This window comes from Coturnix japonica, chromosome 1 (assembly GCF_001577835.2).
Source record: "Coturnix japonica isolate 7356 chromosome 1, Coturnix japonica 2.1, whole genome shotgun sequence".
NCBI classification, from domain to species: Eukaryota; Metazoa; Chordata; class Aves; order Galliformes; family Phasianidae; genus Coturnix; species Coturnix japonica.
The window spans coordinates 134,987,866-135,012,115 of NC_029516.1; the positions used below are offsets into that span (position 1 = coordinate 134,987,866).

Below are 24,250 nucleotides of genomic sequence, written 5' to 3' on the forward strand. Positions count from 1 at the left end.
GTATAGGGGCTCTAATAAGCAAACTGTTAAGCAATCAAGGCACAATAAGGAAAAATAAAATAAAATAACATAAGATAAAATAAAATAAAATAAAAATTATATGCTCTACAGGATTAACATGCCCGAGTACCAGATCTATTGTCGTTCACCAACATGGTTGTGGCCTTGTGGTAGTAGGATGAACAGGAAAGTAGCTTGTACAGCATATAAAACCAGATGAAGCAGCGTAGGCAGGAGAATAAAACTGTTCTTTAGATCAACGAAACATTTTGTTGTAGTCCTACAGGGTCTGCTAATCACTTGTTTATGAGCACAAAGAAATTAATACTGTACACGTAAGACATGCATTTAAGAATGCTGTCACATTGAGAACAGGCTGTTTCTTATCAAAGAAATATTTCATGGATTTAGAACAGAGTCTCAGATGGATAGGTACTATAATACTGTGCTATAGCATCTGTAAAATAGACAATTGTAATTAACCGAGTTCTCTTCCTGTAGAACAAGGAGAATATTTTAAAATAAGATCTACTGTGTGTGCAACCACTGTGCAAACATGATCACAAATATATACATATTTATAAATATATATTTCTCAGAAATTAAAGACATAAGACTGTAAATCCTATGAGTTGACTGAACTAAGTCGTACAGTTTCATTTATATTTCTGAATAACCCTGCATTAGATTGTGATAGACATATTATCCAGAGGGCACTGTTTCCCTTGTGGTGTGTTTTGTGAAGTGCTTTAGGTCTGGAATGTTTACAGTTTTTAAAGCAAGCATTAACAGATATAAACTAAATGCAAGATTTGTCTCAGAGAACAAAGGAACAGGAACCACAGTAGACGGTTTACTGTCTCACAAAATCATCAGTTAACACTGATCTACAAAATAAGTAGCTAAATTTTACTTTCTGAGATTCAGTTAGAAACAGGAAAAAAAAAAGGGAGGTTTGTGTGTTGCAGGAGGAGGAGCTGATCTGTCTCAAGGTGGAGCTATATCTTATATTAAATGACACTGGCAGATTAAAGCTCTCTGATGGGGAAGGGCTTAAAGGCTGAGTCAAAAGCCAAGAAGTCTCTTTATTTACGCCTACCTCCCAGCCCCCGGCAGTCTGACTGATAACAAACTGAGCTAGCAAGAAAGACTAGAAAGAGCACAGAGAGCACAGAAGCAGCTAGGATCTAAAAATCTGACAAGCCGAGTGATCCAGTAAAGCTGTGCTTAACATCTTGTTTGTTTACTGCATCCCAGTGCTTGCAAACAGTTAACTGCATGCGGAAAAATCAGCATAGCTGTTAAGTATGCTGTGAATTTTAATCGAGGGAAAAGGAAAACTGCTTACAGGACGGTCTAATGTACCCTCTGGATTTTTTCTTTTCAGTTTGGACGCTTTGTACTTTGTCTTCTAAACAAGGATTCTGACTTCATGGAGCTGTAGTATCACCGGAGCATTCAGCAAATAATCTGAGAAGAAAGAGTACATTTTTCACGGAGAAAAATTACATTGTATTCACACAGCTGTTCCAATTGTGTGTTACTGAGAATTTCAGGGAGTTTCACTGCTGTACAGGTAAGTAAAGCATTCCAGTTTGTTAAGTAGCTCTGAGTTTAAGCAATTCATTTCTCAGTACAAATTAGTTTATTTTCTTCTGCATGACTTTGAATTACATTTAGGTTAAATTGTGGTGGTTTACACTCTTATTGCAAACAGTCTTCCAGGTGCATTTATTCATCTTGTTAACATTATTTCTGAATAGTAGAATATGCTTATTAAGGAAACACTGACCTGATGTCAGTTGAAGGTGGGATGAATAGATGTTACCTTTTATTTTCTGAAAGGCAAAAATTGTTGTAAATACTTTATTTGACTGTGATTCCCTTCAGAATTTCATAAACAATTCTAAAGGCTTTTAGAAAGTGCCGGTTCCAGGCTGGAGGTTTTGGAATTCCTCAACATGATTTTTTTTTTTTTTTTTAATAGTTGAATTAAAACAGGCAAAAAATAGAACCCCAAGTAAAATTTAAAATAATAGTAAAGCAATTTCAGTGTTCTAAGATCCTGTTGTTGATTATTACTTGTCAATCATGTGAATTCTTTGCTGTAAAGTGTTTAATTCTGAAAGTATTCAACATTGCCTTGTAGAGAAGACTGATGTTTTTTGTCTTTCAGAATTCAAACTGCAAAAATATATTATGCAGTTAGACAGTGATCTACTGAAAGCAGATTAACTCACCTAACCTAAGTTAATAGATAGCCCACCGAGAGTTTCATGACAAGTTCTTGGTTGTTTAGAAGAAAATTAATAAAATTAATAAAAAAAGTAATAATGAAGGAATTCTTGTATTATTTCTTAAGAGTGTGTATGTGTATGTGTGTGAGAGAGTTCTATTGATGCTGTTCACATAAGTATGATGATGATTAAAATGTGACTGTTTTCCAATTGGTAACAAATGTTGTTGCTTTCATTTCTAAGAACAAGGCTTTTATTTTAAGAAATAAATTTTTAAATATGTGCTAGAATGCAACAAAATTTTCAGATTTTGTTTTGTTTTGTTTTGTTTTGTTTATGTTTCCCCAGGGATTTTTTAAGTACAGCTTGATTTTGGTGCAGATCAAAGCAGTGATTTCTATAGGGGAAAATATAAAGCGTAGGAAGTGGTTCAGCTAGTCATACAGTCGATTTGGAAATGACATCTGTGAAAAGAGCCTGTGTTCTTTTACCTTGGGTCAGTGGAAAATACATTGATTGATATAAATCATAAATAAATTTCCAGCATACTCTGATCCTAACATTATTCTGCATACTTCAAAATAAAGTTTTGTTGTGCTGTATCTTACCCTATCCACACTGAGAGGAAAAAATAAAAATAAAAAATAGCAACTTAAAAGATTATACACATTAAACATATGCATTTAGAGTTCAAGGGCTATTCCATGAGACAAATTATTTCCTCTACTGAAACAAGTATGTATTTAGGGGACACTTTCAAATACTACAAGTTACACTCACTACTTCTAAACTCATACATCTGCTTCCAGTTATCGAAAATTTCTAATGGAGAAAACACAGTTCACTTTTCATACATTTGCTGTTGGTGTGTGTGTTTATAAAACACTCATATGGGAGCACTGAGGTGCTTACATTTTTAAGTCTTGCATCCTCGAGAAGCTGTGCTGTGACTAAGGTACCATTATTACTAAAAATGGATTATTGAGAAACAACAAAATATTTGATCATACTTTGAGAATGTTCATGCATGTAGTTGAATATATTCTCAGTAAGGGTTCTAATCCTTCAGAAACTAACACTTCAACTGGTTAATTATGTGGTGATAGTTAATTTTGCAATAACATTTTGAAATTCCTGTTACAAGAAGTTACTTTGAAAACTGATAGAACCTTAGTATCTGGATTTCTTAAGAAACCTGCTTAGATCAGTCCTGGAATGAATAAAGAGCATCAAAACATTGTTCTGTAGTAAATCTTGCATTTCATTTGAAGATTTCACTCCATCTCACATATCAAGAAATATTCATTCATGCTAATTATATAGAAACAGAGAATCAACACATGAAAAGTGTAGTATAATCTATTTTCAAACAATAACAAACATTTGTTTGACTTAAATGCATAAGTTTTGCTCTAGACTTCACAGTTGTACACTAACAATGCATTTCTCAGGTATTAAAAAGTTTCAGACCAGCTTGGTGGCTGGTACTTTAAGATATATAACATTACTGACGATGCTGCCAATAGATTTTAAGTAGTAAGACGAAGTTAACTCTGAGCAGATTTCAAAATTATTGTGTTAATTAATATCTATAATAACTGAAAGGAACCTAATGATCAATCTCCAAGTAATCTCTTTGTTACCTGCCCACCTATTTCTTCTGAAATGTGCTGCATTTTTTTTCTTCTCATTTCTTTTTCTCTAATTGCATACACAAATATGTGTATATTTTATTCAATCACCACAATATTAAAGAGATTTAAATTTTGGCCTTTTACTCAATACACATGAACTACATTATGCACATTATAATTTATCTACAGGAAAAACAGTATTTGGTCTACTTCCTTTTCAGTTTGAGTATACAAGGATTACAGAGGAAATAACTTCTAATTTGCATACATAATACAGAATCAGAGGAGAAGTTCCCCGTTGGAAGGCTTTTTTTTGTTGTTGTTGTTGTTGTTTTTTCTTACAACACATTGTTGAATGAAACCAAATCTTGTATCTTCCCTGGACAAAATTAAGTTGAGCTTAGAAAGCTACTTTTAAAATCTGCATTGTTAAATATTGATGTAAAGAATGAATCCAAAATATATAAGCCTTGATATAAGTTGCCTGGGGGCAGTAACTTACTATTTCTGTGCACTGGTTAACCAAATGTTATATAAATGGTTTATATATAGAAAATGCACTTCTGATGATCTTCTTCTGAGGTGTATCAGCATGATACAATACTGAAGGACTCTTTGTGAATGTCTGCTGATTCAGTACATTAAACTAAATATTCCTAACCCTCCTAAATATTCCTAACCCTTCCTCCACTTACCACCCCTGCCCCCCCCCCCCCCCCCCCCAAGAAAAGAAACATACAAAACCACAAAATGCACTAATTGTGAAATCATGACTGTTGCTTTTTCTTTTTCCATGCCTCCCTCCACCCCTTCTTTATTACAGAATCTGCTGAGCAAGATGAAGCTCTGGATTTTAGTGGTATGTTCAATTCTGGTTGCATCTGATCCTTTCCAGTCAGAAACATCTTTTACTAGAGTCAGAGGATCTTGTCAGAGTTTGTGTTCCTGTGAAGAAAAGGATGACATTATGATTATAAACTGTGAAGAAAGAGGCATCAAGATGGTGTCAGAAATAAATGTCCCACCATCACGGCCTTTCCATCTTAATTTGTTAAACAATGGCCTGACAATGCTACATGTGAATGATTTTGCTGGCCTTGTTAATGCTATCTCTCTTCATCTTGGATTTAATAATATTGCAGATATTGAGCCTGGGGCTTTTAATGGTCTCAACCTTCTTAAGCAACTTCACATCAATCACAATTCTTTAGAAATACTTAAAGAAGATACATTTGATGGATTAGAAAATTTGGAATTTCTTCAAGCAGACAACAATTTCATCACAGTGATTGAAGCAAGTGCCTTTAGCAAGCTTGGTAGGCTTAAAGTGCTTATTTTGAATGATAATGCTATTGAGTACCTTCCTCCAAACATATTTCGTTTCGTGCCATTGACTCATTTAGATCTTCGGGGAAACCAGTTACAGACACTACCATATGTTGGCTTTTTAGAACACATAGGTAGAATTCTAGACCTTCAGCTGGAAGATAATAAATGGGCTTGTAACTGTGATTTGCTTCAGCTGAAGACATGGCTGGAAAACATGCCTCCCCAGTCAATAATAGGAGATGTTGTATGCAATAGTCCTCCAGTTATCAAAGGCAGCATACTAAACAGGTTGAAAAAAGAATCACTTTGTCCTATTCCGACTGCCAATGAACTTGAAGATCCTTCAGGGTCATTGCCCTTGGTTGTAACCACCTCTGTAAGTGACAGTCACCTGTCAACTAATGTCATTCCTATACTGAAAGCTCCTACTAAAGAAACAAATTTAATATTTCATACTTCAAAGCCACCTACACAATTTCCAGGAATCTATTGTCCCATTCCCTGTCACTGCACCAGCCATATGCTCTCAGGAGTTCTCATGCACTGTCAGGAGCGAAATATTGAAAGCCTGTCTGATTTAGGACCTCCTCCTACAAATCCTAAAAAACTTATTCTAGCTGGAAACATTATTCAGACATTACTTAAGTCAGATCTTATGGACTATGCTAGTCTGGAAATGCTTCATTTGGGGAACAATCGTATTGAAATCCTTGAGGAAGGGGCTTTCATGAATCTGACTAGACTGCAGAAACTGTATCTCAATGGCAATCATCTTACAAAGCTAAGCCAGAATCTGTTCCTTGGCCTTCAGCACCTTGAATACTTGTACCTTGAATATAATGCCATCAAAGAAGTTTTACCAGGGACATTTAATACAATGCCAAAACTTAAGGTCCTCTATTTAAATAATAACCTTTTGCAGACTTTACCACCCCATATCTTTTCTGGGGTGCCACTTGCCAGATTAAATCTGAAAACAAACCAGTTTTCTCATTTGCCTGTGAGCAATGTTTTGGATGAACTGGATATGTTGGTACAAATTGAACTTGAAGACAACCCCTGGGATTGTACATGCGATTCAGTTGGACTGCAAAAATGGATACAAAAGCTGAGTAAGAGTACAATGATGGGCGACATTTTTTGTAAATCTCCAGGACACTTAGAAAAAAAAGAACTGAAATCCCTCAACAGTGAAGTCTTATGTCCAGATTTAATAAACAGCCCTGCCCTACCAACTCATGCCAGTTTTGTAGTTGTAACAACTTCTACTACTACTAGCAATGCTGCAGACAACATCCTACAATCACTTACAGAAGCTGTCCCACTTTCTGTTCTAATACTGGGACTTCTAATTGTGTTTATAATTATTGTATTTTGTGCAGCAGGAATAGTTGTTCTTGTTCTGCATCGGCGGCGAAGATGTAAAAAGAAACAAGCCAATGAACAAATGAGGGATAGTAGCCCAGTTCACCTTCAGTACAGCATGTATGGGCATAAGACAACACATCACACAATGGAGCGCCCAGCTGCAGCTCTCTATGAACAACGTATGATTACTCCCATGGTTCAGGTCTATCATAGCCCATCTTTCAGCCCAAAGCATACTGAACAACAAGAAGAGGAAAGTGAGAAAGCAACTAATGATTCCAAACATCTCTGCAGAAGTCTCCTGGAAAGAGAGAATAGTTCACCACTTACTGGTTCAAATGTCAAATATACAGCTGCAGATCAGTCTGCAGAATTTCTGTCTTTTCAAGATGCCAGCTGCTTGTACAGAAACATTCTTGAAAAAGAGAGGGAACTGCAGCAACTTGGAATCACAGAGTACTTAAGAAAAAATATTGTTCAACTCCAACCTGAAATGGAAGTACATTATCCTGGAACACAAGAGGAACTGAAGCTAATGGAAACACTAATGTACTCCAGACCAAGAAAGGTTTTTCTAGAACAAACTAAAAATGAGTATTTTGAACTCAAAGCTAATTTACATGCTGAGCCTGACTACCTAGAAGTCCTGGAACAGCAAACATGAAGTGATAAAACATTGGGCTAGGGCCAAATTTCTGTAATTCCATTTTAAGTTGGAACTGTTGAAAATAAAAGTGCCTTGTAATGACATGTCAACAGTCAAAACATAAGCACAACAGTAATCCTAGCAAAAAACAAAACAAAAAAAGAAACAAACAAACAAAACCAACAAAACTCAGGGATCACTGTGGGAAGCCATGGGGTTGTGTGTAGACAATATGTTTCAACTCAAACATGAATTGTGTGATTGAACTGTGAGAGGATGATTGCTTATTGCAATATTCCTTAGCATTTTTTTTAAAGGTGTGTATGACATTCTTTGTGTACCTAACCTATGAAAAAATGTTTGTTACCTTTAGTCTCTGGTTTTCCCCTAGCTTAATTAGATTCCTTAAAACAAACACAAAAAGAAAAACAAACAAACCCTCCCACCGGTGTTTGTAGTTAGAAGCTTAGAGTGCATTAAGTATTAGTATGAGTTCTGCATACATGACCGTTGTCTACAACCACACCTAACATACTCTTATAATAAATATGAAAGGATTTAAAATATTGTCCTGCTAAATGTCCATTAAAAACAAGAAAAGAATGATTTTTGTGTATCCACCCATTGACACAGCCTGCATAGATTTGATTTTTTTTTGAACTTCATCATATGCGTTCTTTATCAGTACTAGGAACAAAATAAAAAATAATTTAAAAAAAATCTACGTTTACCCAACGTCTTACACAAAGAAACACTGCAAGCATTTTGATATTTACCCTATATGATAGCTTTACTTAAGTTTGGACAATCTTTCTTAAGCTGCTGCTATAAAACATTGTGTATCACTGGTGTTTCAACTCACAGTCATGGGCAATTGGAAAAGCTACTGAGACTCAGCTGTAAATATCTTGCTGTATTTAATAAGTTTGATTTTTTATGTCTATATATAAAAACAATTTCTGTGCTGGCTTTAAATATCCTTGGAGGAAATTAGTTTGCTGCAACTAGGAGCTTCCATGTGCAAAAGCAGGTTCTTTCCCTCACTACCCAAGAGCAACTTCCAAATAGAACAACTGCAACAAAGCATATGTGTGAGGAACAGTAATATTATTTAGCTGTTGTTTGTACAAAAATATGTTATATTTTGCAGAATCTAGAAAAAAGTAATGTGTTGTGGAAAAAATACAAAAAAAAAAAAAAAGAAGAAAAAAAGAAAAAAGTAGAACACGTCAGATTTATTTTTGCAAGGAATTCTAGCTAGATTTATATATACTATTTATTCTGTATAATTTTGTATTTCTTTTTCAACTCACTAGAATAGAAAAATCTTATTCCTAGCTGCCTTTCAGGAAATATAAGGAACTGGTCTCTATCAGTGAAAATGAAATAAAGAAATTTTTAAATGTCATGTTCTTAGAATTCACTTTTCAAAGAATAAGGCAGCAATTTCTGCATGCATAAGTTTAGAATTGTTCAGAAATTGTCAGAAGACAATGCTTTTCATTGTTGTCATGTAGACAGGATTGTCTTGTCTGGAGTGCAGTAAGGTCATTCAGTTTCTGTACATGACTGACACAATGCTAAAACACAAATTTTGACCTTCATATATCTTCCTCTGAGCAAATCTTCTGTAAACTGACTATGTATGAAGAACTTCCATTTTGTTAATTTCTGTTTGTTGGCCTAAGGATCAACTGAATTGCCACATACCTACATTTGAATGCCAGACTTTACACTAAAGTCTTGATAAACACAAAGATACATATTCTTTAGTTGATCTCACTGCTGATATATTACCTATATATCCTATATATTACCTATATTACCTATAAAAATGTGAGTTCTTCATTTTGTGTGCATAGAGGTTTACAGGTTTCTGACATATTTTTTTTCCCCTATATTATATACACAATCAGATTCTCAGTTCTTTCAAATTTGCATAAAGATAATGTCTTAAATGGTGCTAGTCTATTTTCTGTAACTGGAGGATCTGACCACTTGCCTCTATTAACAAATCATTTTCCTTATTAACATTTTTGAGAAGTCATCACTTTCCTATTGAAATAAACTCCTTGGTTTTCAAGAATAAAAATGCTATATATTAGAAAATAATAATATTTCTTCTTTCTATGAATGAGAATAATTTAGTTTAGTATACCTCTGTATTCATAAGAATTAGGAAGAGTAAATCTGGTTACAGTTTATATTTTTTTCTTGGTATCTTTGTTCTAGACAAAGGTTATGCTGAGTACTACTTGTGGAGGTAAGGCAATGCTGGAAAATGCTACTACATTAGATTTACATTAGCTGAATTATCTAGTGTTATTTTAGCTGTCCTTGCACTTAAGACGTGATTGGACTTCATAGACCTGTCACAGATTCTATGGAAACCCAAACCTTGTTCTCTAGGAGTGACCAGATCTCAATTGGGATTGCGTAGAACATTAAAGTGATACTAGTTTTCTACATTTCAGCAGTTAAATTCCACTCAGAAAATAATCTAATAATAATTGATGGGGGAAAAAAAAAATAATAATACTTCAGTCAATGGGAATTGAACTAATAACTGACTAAATATTGAATCTTCCCCACAAGTGTTCTTTTCTAAATTCTCAGGGATTTAAAAGTTGTGCAAAGAGAAAAATAACAAATATTTATATGGTACATTATAAGCTTTAGTACTTAAGTATTTTGGTGTCTTTCATTTCAGTAGTAATTTCTATTAGCAAAAATGGGTGTAAAATTAATACTCTGTAATTGGCAAGATACAGGGAAATGATCATTCAAGCCCTCAGGCCTGATTAAAGTGAAATAGTTTCAGACTAAAGACAATTGCCACATGAACAGATGTCACTTTGCTTAGCTATTAACAGAAAATTGGCAGAATGCTGAGGACAACTGTGTGACAAAACATTCTTCTTCATTGCCATCTCAAGGCATCAGAAAAAAAGAATGAGCTAAATTCATATCAGAGCAACTCAGTTACAAAGCTGTATCGGAGCATCACTCAGAACAAATGAAGAGCTTTAGCTTTTAGCTTTCCCTCAGATGGGAGATTCAGACCATTCATTATATCAGGGTGACTGTTCTCTGTGGTAGTCTGTAAAAGTGCAAGTTTTGAAATATCCAGGAATCACAAAAATATGTCACATCATCCATTTTCCTATCATCTTTTCCTACTGGACTATCATGTATTAAATGTTGTATGATGAGGTGAGAGCAGGTCTGTCTGTTTTCTTTCCTCATATTAACATTCTAAGACTGTTCTTTTCCAGCTGTGAGGAAAATGGATATTGACAAAACAAAATGGGATAAGAATTTGTCTTCATATAATTATTATTCAGCTGAAGAATATCAATATTAGCTAACACTTATAAAGTCAAAAAACAAAGAATGTATTATATTTGAAAGGGAAAAGGATGAATTATCTATTTGTAAAGGTTCTTTGGTATATGTTCATTATAGTAATTTTAAAAGTTACCTGATATTGTTACTGTTATTTCTGGAAACCTGGAAGATTCATTCAGATTTTATTTATTTATTAAAGCCATGTTCTGATATATATATGTCAGAACATGTATATATATATATATTTTATTTTTTTTTTTCCAATGACAGATACAATAAAGTGGTTTCATAGCTTTCACTTAGCTAGAATAACAGAGGCTGGAAGAAAAGCTAGAAGTTTGACAGTGCAGCAAAGTGAATCATTTTTTCTTCTGTCAGCATGATCATTAAACTGTGTGCACGAACGGTGTTTTATCAAGCAAACTAGTGTACTTGAGAGGTATGTTATTGTTGCTAGGTTGCTTTGAGATAACCAACACTACTATTGTTCCAGGTATCGGTATATATTTAATTAATTAATTTATTTATTTATTTTAACATAAATGAGCTGTAGGTGGAGACAATATAAGGAACATACTTGCCACACTGAAAGGATATAGCATGGTATTTTCTTTCCTGCACATCTCCTAGCAGTCAGCTTTGGCCTTTTGACACAATAGTATAAATTCTTAAGAGACACAGTCTAATGGGAAGCAGCTAACCTCAAGAAAAAAGTAAAACACCAGATGTTGTTCAGCTCTATGAGAGCAAGATGTGATTAATTTTCTTTTTGTTGTTGTTTCTGTTTTTCAATCAACTTCAACAAGATGGAGTACATATGTTCCTCTTATTACTACTACAAGGACTTCTATAATATTTAGTTCACACTATGGAATGATGGCATAGGGAAAAGAAACAGTGACTTAATTTTATATATCAAAGAGTAGTGCTACTATTATAATTTCATCTGTTTACTTCTCATTTTGAGACAAGTTATTTTAGGAAATATGATTTTAAAAAATCTTGCCGTTTTAATTAATTACCTAAAAAACTACACATGAGTACATAATTAACTGCTCAAACGGAAAGAAATCTGGAATAGTTTATAAAAGCAGAAATCTTTCCTAAGGAACATTATCACGAGCTTCTTGCTCTTTTTATAAATAAAATGTAACATTTTATTATTTTTTTAGCTCATAAAGCTATTATTTTTAGTCAAAATTAAGAGCCTTATGAGCATTTTTGCATTTTTTAATTAAAAGCCAATATAACAACTTCATTATTATGCATATTTGGGTTAAGTACATATTAGAAATGTTTATACTAAGACACAATAAAAAGACCAGTACCACAGAAAATAATCTAATACCCTTCTCCTCTTTGTGTAGAAGCAACACAGTGTGCTGTTCAAAAAATGTATATTTCCTAGGTAAGAAGAAAAATATACATTATTTTTATCTTAGTTATATTTACTTTAGGAGATGTGAAATATTTTGAATTACTGTCCATATGGTGCAGTGTCATGCTTAGATCATATGAGTTTGCAAATATTTACGTTCATATTTAGAACAATGAAATGCACATATTTATTAACACAGAGATGTAACTAGAAGGCTTTGTAGACATGCCCTTTTGTAAATAGAAGGTATTTGCACTTTTAAGAAGACATTGTGTGTCAAATATTGTTTGAATATATCTTCAAAATGGGATCCCAAAGATCCTCTTACATCTTCAAGAAACATGTTAAATGTAAGACTGAGGCTATTAGTGCTGAGCTTATTCATGGTCATCCAGACAGTTTGGATGTTTGGATATTTGAAGGTCACTGAAAAACTTTGTAGACAACATGCTGAAGAGCAAGACTAACAGTTAAATGTTTAGAAGATTCTTTTCATCACACCCAATTCAGTGTTCCATAGAATTAAATCACGATTTAAGAATAAATATAAAATATTAATAAATCAGAAATGTAGCATTTAGATGCCACTGTTCACAAATGGTAAATGATTCCATTAGATACCATGGAATTAAGATTGAAATAGATAGACTTTCACAGTCTTGTATTATGTAAGTGTCTTTAAGTGTCTTATAACCTCAGAAAACAAGATGGATGAGAGGAAATTGTTGTGTATTGATCACTCATGCATACAGATTTTCTGAAGGCAAATGCTGGGGAGGACAGCTAACTGCTGCCATACATGATATTATGAAGGCTGAATCACATTTAATAGATTGTAAGATAATTATGTGTTATAGATTTGAAACTGTCACTGCTCTAAGCTCTGAAATGTCATCTGAAGTCAACAGGACTTCTTGCAGTCTCAGATTCCATGAACTGTTTTTCGTCATAAAAACCTCCACAGAAAAAAAAAAAAAAACAACAAAAAAACAGAAGCTTTATTATTTTCCTAAAGACAGTCCTGTAAAAAATGTTATTCTGTTTGAACTTTGTTTGCTGTCTTGATAAAAAGGCCATTAAAGCTTAGTAAACATTTATTTCAGATTTCGATTTTGCATAATTTTATTAGAAGTCTATACTTTTGTCTGCAAGTATATATATATATATGTGTGTGTGTGTGTGTATATATATATATATATATACATGTATATATATAAATTTCAAAAATGTAGAGCATATAAGATCAGCTACAGCTCTCTAGGTTCAAATCAGATATTAACATCATGAAAGAGAATCTGAAGATTTCCATGGCACTGTCTCTTGAAAAGATGAAAGCTATGTGTCTAAGTTTTTGAAAATGCGCTTTTTGAATCTTTTAAATTATGATGCAGGAGATGTTGCAGGGTTTTCTTTTTGTTTGTTTTTGTTTTTAATGGAAAATCTTAAGAATTATTATAGTTTCATATAATATTAATCTCCTACTTTAAACCTCTGAAAGGTAGTACAAACCTGGATGCATCTCTGACAAAACAATTACTTAGCCAGAAGAGGAAATACAAGATTCAAAATCAGAGATATTGTAAAAATATAAAATATGTATATACTAAATATATTATTTAACATATAAATATGTGATGGACTATATAGACAACAGAATATCAGTACTTGAAATCATTAAATCTTCCTAATTTTTTTTTATTTTTTTTTAAAGATTTTTTTTTTCCTTTGTCTGATACTTGGGTTGAAACAATACCCTTAAGTTTTTGGACTTTTTTTTCCTTTTCTTGGAACTTCCTCATAGAATTGAGACCAAAGATTCACTGCAGTATTATCTATGTATACCTGTGCTTTAGCTAAATTATGTTCCTTAGCTTGTTTAAGTACTTTATGCTTGAATAAGAAAAACTTTTTTTTTTTTTTTTCCCAAAACAGAAGTGATGGCTAATGTTCTAATAAATTTGCTAGCTTATATTAATTTTCTTTTGTTTCTTTTCTGTTTTAAGGTAAAAACCTACAGCAATAGGTAGTAGGAAATTTCAATCAATGTAGAGCTTGAGAGCTTGATGGAAAGAATGTTTTTTAAATAAACACACTATTTCACAAAGGAAGACTCTTTTTTTTTTTCTTTTTTTTTCTTTTTTTCTTTTTTTTCCCCCAAAAGTAACATTTATTTTATTTTTCTATCAATGATGAAATATTTCAGTAAGTCAAACTGTACTGCTCTGATTCATTCTGACATTATCCAATTGTAATCTTTCATAAAACCCCACAGAAATTGTAGGAGATGAACATATGATATATTTCTGTTGAAAAAGTTTAATTACTGAACAGCACTTTTCATGAGCTTGACTGCTAGAAGGCCTGGCCACACAAAATAGGAGTTTGAAATATACAGACTGAGAGATGTCAAAATATTATAGAAATCCTACATTAGTTTCATTGGTTGTATCAGCCAAAATTTTATTAAAAAAAAAGGAAAAAGAATAATTTACACTGTAATTATATTTACATTCATTTCAGACTACTAGTGTAACTATATGTGAAATGCAGTAACCTATTTCCATTGTATAAGAAGATTATAATTTCTCATGAACTCATTAGAATGCAAATTACATAGACAGGATGGCAGACTTTTGCATACTGCTAGGACTATGAGCCGTACACTAGTTGTTCTTGTATTAGTATCAGATGATGCCTCTGACATGAAACAAAGGCATGAAGCAGAGGAATTACAATATGTATTTAATGTTTACAACGTATGTACGTAACATGCTTATAAGAGCTAGGCCTGGATTCTCAGTCTCAAACAACTTTGAGATGTGGATCAAAATCTTTTACAGCAATTATTTTCTAACTAGATTACAGAAAGCGTTCTAAGTCTAAGAGAAAGAAATATGGTAACTTTTGAGAAGTGTCTGTTTTTTAATTAGGAATTTCTAAAGTTAGTGTCTTTATGAAGAGGTGGTCTACCCAGTGTTTGAAAGAGTTCATAAACAAGAGGGTCTGATAGTGATTAGGGAGGAATAGCTTTAAACTAGTAGAAGGGAAATTTAGATTAGATATTAGGAGAAAATTCTTTACGCAGAGAGTTGTGAGGCAGATTGCCCAGAAAAGCAGTGGTTATCCCACTCCCTGGCGGTGTTCAAGGTCAGGCTGTATAGTGCTCTGGGCAACCTGATCTAGTAGGACACAACCCTGCCCTAAGCAGGGGGATTTGAATTAGATTATATTTAAGGTCCCTTCCAACTCAAACCTTTCTATGATTCTATAATTTCTTCAGTTGTACTGTGTGTGAGAGAGTCTGTGAATGCCACAGTTCCTACAGGTACAGCAAGCAGGACTCATCCACAAACTCCCCCTGATCAGGTGGCCTGCAAAATACTCTGACCACCATATATCCTTTATTGATCTGGTCCCTAATTTTAACCCACAGGCTCTCAATCTGATTGTCATTGTTTCTCAGAGGCAGCTCTTCACACTCCATCCATCTCTTAGTGTAGAAGGCAACTCTCCTGTCCCTCCTTCTCTGTCTATTTCTTCTGAAAAACTTGTAGCCCCTGACAGTTGTGCTTCAGTAATTCTCATGCCTTTTTCTGTCACATCTAGCTTAAAGCCCTGGTAATAAACCCAGTCAGCTTGCTTCTCAGAACAGTTTTACCCCACATGCTCAGTTGCACTCCATCTGATGTTCACATAGTTCTCAAAGGCCTGTCCAAGGTCATAGAATTCAAAGCCTTGATCACAACACCATCCATGCAGACAGTCACTTATCTAACCTGTTCTCCCTCTTTCTGGGTCCCAGCTGCCAAATGGAAGGACAGAGAAGAGCATTACTTATGCTCCTGATCCCTTCACTGTATTTCCAAGGAATTCAAAGTTTCTTACTGTTTTCAGTTTTCTTGTTTCAGCTTCTCATGACCCAACTTGAAAGAGAACAAGTAGATATTAGTCTTCCTGTTTTATCAGGGACAGTAGCATCTTAATTATATCTCTAATGAGTGCCCCTAACAGACAGCAAACCCCACTGGAGAGGTTATCTGGGCAGCAAACTGGGACCTCTGTGACACTTAGAGAGTCCCCAGTTACAAGGACTCTTTGTCCTTTTTTGGTAGTGCTAGTTTATATGTGATGCTTTGATTGACCCTGCTTAATGTATGCCATCTCCTAGGTTGTGACAGCTATATAAAACCTTTGAACACTCCACAAGAAGTAAAACTTAAAAGTTTAGGAACAGGTCAACCCTGTGTGCCATAAGTTGAAACAGCATAGAAGACCAGATGGTTAAATAAGATGCTTTTACTGAGACCCAGGGGGAAAAAAAGAAAAAAAAAAAAAAAGTTTACCATTTATGGAAGCCAAAACACAGCATCACAGCAGACATTACTAAGAAAGTCAACTCTGTCTCAGAAACTTGTACAAAGGGGAGGGCCAAGGAGAATTTGTGTCTTTCATTGAATGACGTGGGAAATATTACCAGCAAAGATGAAGAAAAGGCTGAGGTTCTAAATGCTTTCTTTACTTCTACTATTAGTAGACCATTTGTCCTCTGGGTGCTCCCTCTGAGCTGGAAGACAAGGATAGGGAGCAAAATAAATACCTCACAGTTCAGAAGGAAACAGCTAGAGAACTACTGCTCCACATGAACTATCACAAGTCCATGGGTCCAGATGGGATCCACCCAAGGGTACTGAGGGAGCTGGCAGAAAGTGATTGCCAAACCATGTTCCACTGCAAAGGTTCCAGATGACTGGAGACTTGGGGATGTGATATTCACATACAAGAAGTGTTGGAAGAACGATCCAGGGAAATATAGCTCTGTCAGCCTAACAGAAGTTCATGCAACAGATTGTCTTGAGTATGATCACATAGCATGTGTGGGGCAAACAGGGAATATGACCTAGCTAACATAGGTGTGGCCAACACAACCAAAAGGCTGTGCAGCCATCCAACAAGAACTGGACAGAATAGAGAGCTGGGCAGCAAGAAACCAGATGAGGTTTAACAAAAGCAAATGCAGAGTCTTTCATCTGGGAAGTAATAACTGTGAGTATCAGTACAGGAGAGGAGCTCTGCAGAGAGGGTCCTGGTGGAGGTTGGCCATGAGCTATGTGCCATGGTGGCCAAGAAGGCTAATGGGATTGTGGGGTGCATCAAAAGGAACGTGGCCAGCAAGTCAAGGGAGGTGATCCTCTCACTCTGCTCTGCCCTGGTCAGGTCTCACCTGAAGTACTGTATATAGTTCTGAGCTCCCCATTATAAAAAAGACAAGAATCTTTTGGAGAGAGTCCAGTGGAGGGCCACAAAGATGACAAAGGTCCTGGAGCATCTCCCCTATGAGGAAAGGCTGAGTTCAGCCTCGAGAAAAGACTCAGAAGTGATCTGATTAATGTTTATAAATCTCTTAGGTATGAGAGTCAAAGGAATATGGCCAACCTCTTTACAGCTGTCTATGGGGACAGCAGAAAGGGAAATGGCCATGAACTTGAGCACTGGAAGTTCCACACCAATATGTGAAAGAACTTTTTCACAGTGGGGGTAATGGAGCAAAGGAACAGGCTGCCCAGAGGGGGTTGTGGACTCTCCTTCTCAGGAGATATTCAAGACTCACCTTGATGCCTAACTGTACAGCTTGCTATAGGGAGCCTGCTTTGTACGGACGTTGGACTGATGATCTCTAGAGGTCCCTTCCAAATCCTACATTTCTGTGATTCTGTGATTCTGCAACTTAGACTTTCTCATCCCTTTATGAGCAAGTTCACAGACCCTCTGGTCTCTCCTTTATTCAGAACAGATAACAGCCTCTTTGATATTGGCTTACCACACTGCTTATCCTAGATTAGTTTGATTTAAAATTCATTAGTGATTATACACTGACGTATGTACCCACACAATATTTATCAATTACAACCTTTCTACATTACAGATGAAAAAAAGCTACTGAGACCCACAGTGCATCTGCAGCTACTGTCACACAGATTCCTATAAAAACAGAAAGACAGAAGTCAGACCCACTTCACTCTGAAATAAAATAAAATAAAATAACATAAAATAAGATAAAATAATAAAAAAAATATACATATGTGTGTTTATATATATAAATGTATATATTCTTTTTAAAAGAAGACTGGATAGAACATGCAGGTTTGTCAGGTGCCTCTTTGATTCCTCCTTTAGCTTGTTGCTCCCCTAAACACCTCATGCAGATTTCATACAATAACAAACTAATCTACCTAGGTATCTCACAAAAAGTCCTATTCCCCTTAGTAGTAATGTCTTATTCCTTTAAATAGCCTCAAAACACCCAGAAATATCTAGGCATTGCATACTTGATATAGGATGATGGATATTGTTGAATAGTTTTCTGTGTTAGTATAGTGTGCTGTACTGATCCAGAAGAACCATAGGAGATAAAACTTGAGAAAGTACAGGAGCAGGGTACACCATTTAACCAGGAGCTATTAAGGACTTACTGTTTATGAAATATAGTCATCAAGAGTTTAAGCATGTAGTAAATCAATTTATAAATTGTTTGCTACTATTGGTCTTTTGCTGTAACACTAACAAAGATTTTGCTGAGAGTGAATATTCCTTTAATGAAGAAGTCTTTTTTTTTGTAAAGACCACATTTATGAAAAACTGATTTTTTTTAATGTGGAATAGAAGTCTCTGAAATTATAGTGATTAGCTCTTTTTTTTTTTTTTTCCACCTACATGACCAAAAAGACCGAAACTATAAATGCATTGCTCATTCCTGTTATTAAATATCTGCAGAGAGATTTTCTTACAGCTTTCATCAAATAGAAAAGTTTTTTGAGACTGAACCTTGTTTGCTCATTGTAAGATCTGACAAGCAAATGACATTTTCACAGGTTAATGGAAAAGAGCCCATTGCAAAGACTGAATTTACAGTTCTTATAACAAGAATTTAACCTATTCTCCCAGAGCTGGATCAGTGCTGCAGTACCAGTGAATCAACTGTATTTTTGTGGTCTTCAGTAGTCTTAAGTTAATTATATTATGCAAATATGTATTTAGAGACTGAAAAGTAAAGTTCTGAACTATAGAATGAGATTCTTTAATTCAGTCACAATTTATCAATTCCCACACTTCATCTTCCCATCAATTACATTCTTTGTGTTTGCTCAGTCATGTAACTTGCTATTTATGTAACTGATTCTTTGTAGACATGAAAATTAAATTTAGGTTCACACTCCATGAGAAAATCTGGATCCTTCATCCATTGAACACAGTTCAACATCCATTGAAAAAGACCATGGACAAAAACCAAAGTCTAAAATATATATATGTATACATGCACACACAAGAAGAATGCATTATTGCATAAAAATTAGATATATATTTTTAAAAAATACTTGGATTCCTTAGTTAAATTATTTATTTATTTAATTATTTGATTTTAGTTGAGGCAGAAAAACAAGATGCTTAGTAAACAACAGAACAAAATTACTGGACAGTAATTAATATTTTCATAGAGGGTCATGAAATGACTTTAATTAAATACTCTACTTTTTAAAAGAAAACAGATGTGCAACAAATAATAATATTTTTGTTTATTCAAAACCAGAGGCTTCAGCTGAAGTAATGTTTTCATGTTTTTTCCAGCATAATTTGAGAAAGATTTAGAATAGCTAGAGAAAGACCAGAAGATATAAAAAATAGCATTTGGTGTCTAAAAAATGTACTTTTTACAAAAAGGCTGAATGTTCTGGAACTGTTTATCCTAATGAGGAATAAAGAACTATGGAAAGAAGATAGCGGTAGTTCCTTTGATCTTTGATCCATTAAAGTCTGCTGTAAAGAGAAAATAAATGATTTCTTAGGTAAACAATAATGGTTTTAACTGGGGAAAATTGGGTTGGATGTCACTAAGAAATCCCCATATAACTTCATAATAAGGATAGCTTAATACTTAGATTCCCTGTCTGGCAGAATATTAAGTCTCTGTTATGGAAAATTTTCAAAAGAAAGTAGGACAAATTAGTATCAAAACAATGTTGGAGACAATGTGCCCTTTGAGAAGAGTCTTGACTTCAATTCTAGAATCAACAAGAGTTATTTATTTATTTATTTGTTTATCTATTTATTTATCTATTTATTTATTTATTTATATAGCAAACTGCGTTAAACATTGTCTGTATTTTAAGTCAGGTCCTTTTTTTTGTTTTTTGTTTTTTTTTTTTCCCCCTATAGACATAATGTTTAAATATATATGCAATATAATTTGAATTCTAAAGGCTGTACTACAAAATTCATTATCACAGTTCCCATACTGTTTACGTATAGTTCATTATTACTTCCTTTTACCTCTCCTACTATAAAAGATTTAATTCATATCTTTCTCATGGGTGAAGACTTAATGGACAACTCCAAACAATGTGAAATCTTTGAATCATTTTCATAAACTAGCCAGAAATTAATTAGCAATCGTATCACACTCTATTTCACGTTATTTTTTAAATGACTTGTGGAACTATTCTGTTATTCAGTGTGTTGGTTTTCTTTTTCAAGCCTCACATGTAAGGTGTTCAAGCCTTCCTTGACAAGTAAGAAGTCAAGGCTAAAACTTATGCTGCATAGAAACATATTTGTCTATGCTATATTTACATACATATTCAGAGAGAGAACTTCTGAAACAGATTAAATATATATAAAAACATACATATGTATATATATATATACATATATATCTACTTTATCTACTACTACTTTATCTACTTTATCTACTTTTATTTAGATAATTTATCTACTACTTTATCTACTACTACTCAGAGGATTTATTTTGGATTTTATCAGAGTTCTTGTCAGATCAAGTATCATTTTAATTTGTGCTTTATGAAGAACTCATTGCAACTAATCAATTCTAGAAATAGAAATGCCAAGGATAACTTTAAGAAGGTCTAATTATATACAAAAGATAAATTACTTTGTCTTAGGTCTTTATGAGTGGTGAAATTTATTTTTTGGATATGTGAGATTATTTTTTTTTTAATTTTTTATTTCTATTTTTAATTCAGTCATATTTATTCCATGACTGATATGAAAACAATTTAAAAATAGTAACTGTTAAAATTCAGACTATTCTTCCATACTCATTTTACTGACATTGGGTTTACAATGTTTCTGGTTCTTGGATTAAATTATTAAATATTTGTGATTCCATATTTTTCCTGGAAAATTGAATTGTTGTCAATGCTTTGGTTTTCTGCTGCACTTAAAAAATATGTTACCAGAAAGAGTGTCTGGACTCTCTGTCATTAATATTTTGTTTTTCTTTAAATGGAAGTAGATTTACAAATGATGGGTACTAAACATTGCATATTCCATTTGGAATAAATGTTGTAGTAATCAGCTTTAGTTTGCCCCAAAAGGGAAACTCATAAATGGATTGTATTTATTGGAACGGAAATATAAAGCTTTGATGAAGGTCTCGTTAGAGAGTGAAAAAGAGACTAAACCAGACACAGTGGTTTGTACAGAGTGCGTATTTCCAAATCTTTTTGACATGCTGTCCACAAGAATCAGCCAGGCAACCAGGGGGATTGAGAGAAGACTTCCTAAGTGATTTTAAAAAGCAATACATTTTCTTAATTCATCGACTGTTATTAAATTACTTTGCTCCCTTAACTGTCACCTCAGGTTTCATTCAAACAGAAATCTGCAGTAATATCTAACCGCAGGACATGTATTCACAAAACCATTTAAAATGCATCTTTTCTTTTTGGCAGATGTTCTCTGTGTATTGTTCCACACTATGATTTCTTTTTAATGATTGTCAAAAAGCAATACTGCTAAGAAGATAAGATTGAGTAGAAAAATTACCTCTTTAGTACAGGGACAATTTAACATATCAAATGGTTGTATGTCTTTCTCCTTCGAATCTAGTGCTATTATAATTAAAGAAGTTTCCCTTTGAAATGAATGAACAGTAGGTTAAAAGAAATTTTTACTTGCGTACATGCATGTAAACCATATTCACATGCACTCACATGTACATACATACATATACATATACGTATACACATACACAAACTATTTAGTTTTTGCTGTCCTTTTACACAACATCCTCTTTAACAAAGTCCCCACATCTGTTCTCCTTCACACATGTATATAAATATATATGCATGGCCATCACAGATACACGCACCACTCACACTAACACAAGCAACACTAGTGGTCTCACTCAGTTTTTGCCTTTGCTCAACTAGGCCTAAGGTCTGTTGGTGAGAGTTACTAATAAGTGTAATGCTTCTTATTTCATTATGTTTACTATGTATTATTTATTATGATCCAGGATGTCAGAGGCAGATGTTGGTGCTGTGGCAGTAGAAGTTGATCCTTCCTGCTCATATTCCATTGAATTTTGCTGCTGTGCAATAGATTGCAGCAACAAAGCAGAAGGACAAAATGGCATCTGACACGGAAGTGCAAATCATAGAATCATAGAATCATACAATCCTCAGACTTGGAAAGGAACTTTAAAAGTCTTCCAGTCTAACTGCAATGAACAGGGTCATCACAGCTCAATCAAGTTGCCCAGAGTGTGGTCCAGCCTGACCTTGAAAGTTTTCAAGGGTGGAGCATCCACCACATCTCTGGGCAACTTGTTCCTGTTCGTCACCACCCTCACTCCAAGAGATTTTCTTATCTAAATCTACTCTCTTTGACCTTTAAACCATTTACTCTTGATTTATCACAAGAGACCCTGCTCACGTCTGCCTCCTTCTTTCCTGTAGTTCCCTTTAGATACTGAAATGCCACTATCAGGTCACCTTCTCCAGTCTGAAGAGCCTTAGTTCTCTCAGCCTGTCCTCGTAGGAGAGGTGTTCCATCCCTTGCATCATTTTTGTGGCCTTCCTCTGGACATGTTGCAACACGTCTATGTCTCTCCTGTACTGAGGACTCCATATCTGAATTCAGTACTCCAGGTTAGGCCTTACCAGCACAATAAAGGGGCAGGATCACCTCTTTCAATCTGCTGGCCACAGTTCTTTTGATGCACTCCAGGATACGGTTCACCTTCTGGGCTGTGAGGGCACGGTGCTAGCCCATGTCCAGTTTCCCATTCACCAGTACCTCCAGGTTCTTTTTGGCAGGGTTGCACTTAGTTCTTTCACTCTACAGCATTTACTGGTAGTGGATATTGCCTCAGCCCAGGTGCAAGACCTTTCTCATAGACTTATCAAACTTTCACCTGAGCCCACTGCTTAAGCCTCTCTAGGTCCCCCTAGTCAAGCAAAGGTTGAAAAAATTGAATTCCTCTGTGCAGGGAAAAAAAAAAAAAAAAAAAAGAAAAAAAAGACCTCTTGATCAAACAGTGAATGTGAGCACAGTGAGGTGGTGGATGGTGCATTTCAGCAGCGGCTACAAAGTGAAAGACAAGCCGTATCCTGGATGACCATGCATGATCGTCATACCACAAAATAGAAAATGTCTTTATCAGCTCATCCATGCAAATTGGTTAATGGTGGAGACTGTTGAAAAATAGTGTTTGTAGCTGAGAATTTGGTCAGTAAAATAGTATTATTATGCTCTCTGTATCTGCTGTATTTTCCATGGATATAAGTAGGAGGTATTGCTTTTGGAGTTGCCTAGGTATATATTCTGTCACATTCTGACTGTGAAGGGAAGGAAGGGTGATTAGATCCCCTTGGTTAGATTAAGGTGAACAACACTTAAAGTCCAAAAACAATCATACATTTTATTGAGAATCAATAAAATGGACAATAGTCATTTCATTTGTATAGATACATGAATTGAAATAAAGCTATTTAGAAAATTATCTTCTCACCCCCAAATACTACGGAGATTACTTGGACGTTTTGTACTGAAAAAATCTCTGTGTTACATATACAGTTCCACTGGGAATGGAAAAAGAACATAGGTAATTTGTCACAAGACACTTGTATTTCTCACTCAGTTTTAGGTTCCTTTTTGTTCATGGCCCTCTAAATTATGCATTTCTGTCTATAATGGTGTCCAAATTCAATAGGTGGTATAAACAATAGCTCACCTCCATATATTACTCAGACAAAAAATGTGGTCTAATTCTTCTGTACCTAGAAGGTTCATCAAAGACTTATTGAAGTGAGAAAGAGCTATGTCACCTTTCATAAGCAATTGTGTTAGAAGGTTGTTAATGAGACTTCAAGTGATGTGTAGTTCATGGATGGTGTGGAATACAAGGACTACTTTTTAATAATTGGGTCTAGATTAACCTCTACGTCCAGAGGTTAATCTGGGATGAATCTATAATCTCTGTTCAACTCACAATGTTTCAACTTTAAACCTC

At 34.5% G+C, this 24,250-nt stretch overlaps 1 protein-coding gene across 2 annotated transcripts; it reads left to right on the plus strand.

Moving 5' to 3' along the window:
- The first annotated feature begins 1,040 nt into the window (after positions 1-1,040).
- Positions 1,041-13,037, plus strand: SLITRK6 (SLIT and NTRK like family member 6). Of its 2 annotated transcripts, XM_015851577.2 has the most exons (3): positions 1,041-1,300; positions 1,388-1,576; positions 4,695-13,037. In XM_015851577.2, exon 3 carries the CDS (start codon positions 4,710-4,712, stop codon positions 7,230-7,232), a length of 2,523 nt encoding a protein of 840 aa, XP_015707063.1. In that variant the 5' UTR covers positions 1,041-1,300; positions 1,388-1,576; positions 4,695-4,709; the 3' UTR covers positions 7,233-13,037. The 2 variants fall into 2 exon arrangements, with proteins under 2 accessions (XP_015707063.1, XP_015707062.1); XM_015851576.2 differs by having other exon boundaries at positions 1,041-1,576.
- Positions 13,038-24,250: the final 11,213 nt, after the last annotated feature.

Bases quoted from the DNA above. Each gene is read 5' to 3' on its own strand.
- SLITRK6 (XM_015851576.2), top strand. From the start codon at position 4,710: ATGAAGCTCTGGATTTTAGTGGTATGTTCAATTCTGGTTGCATCTGAT.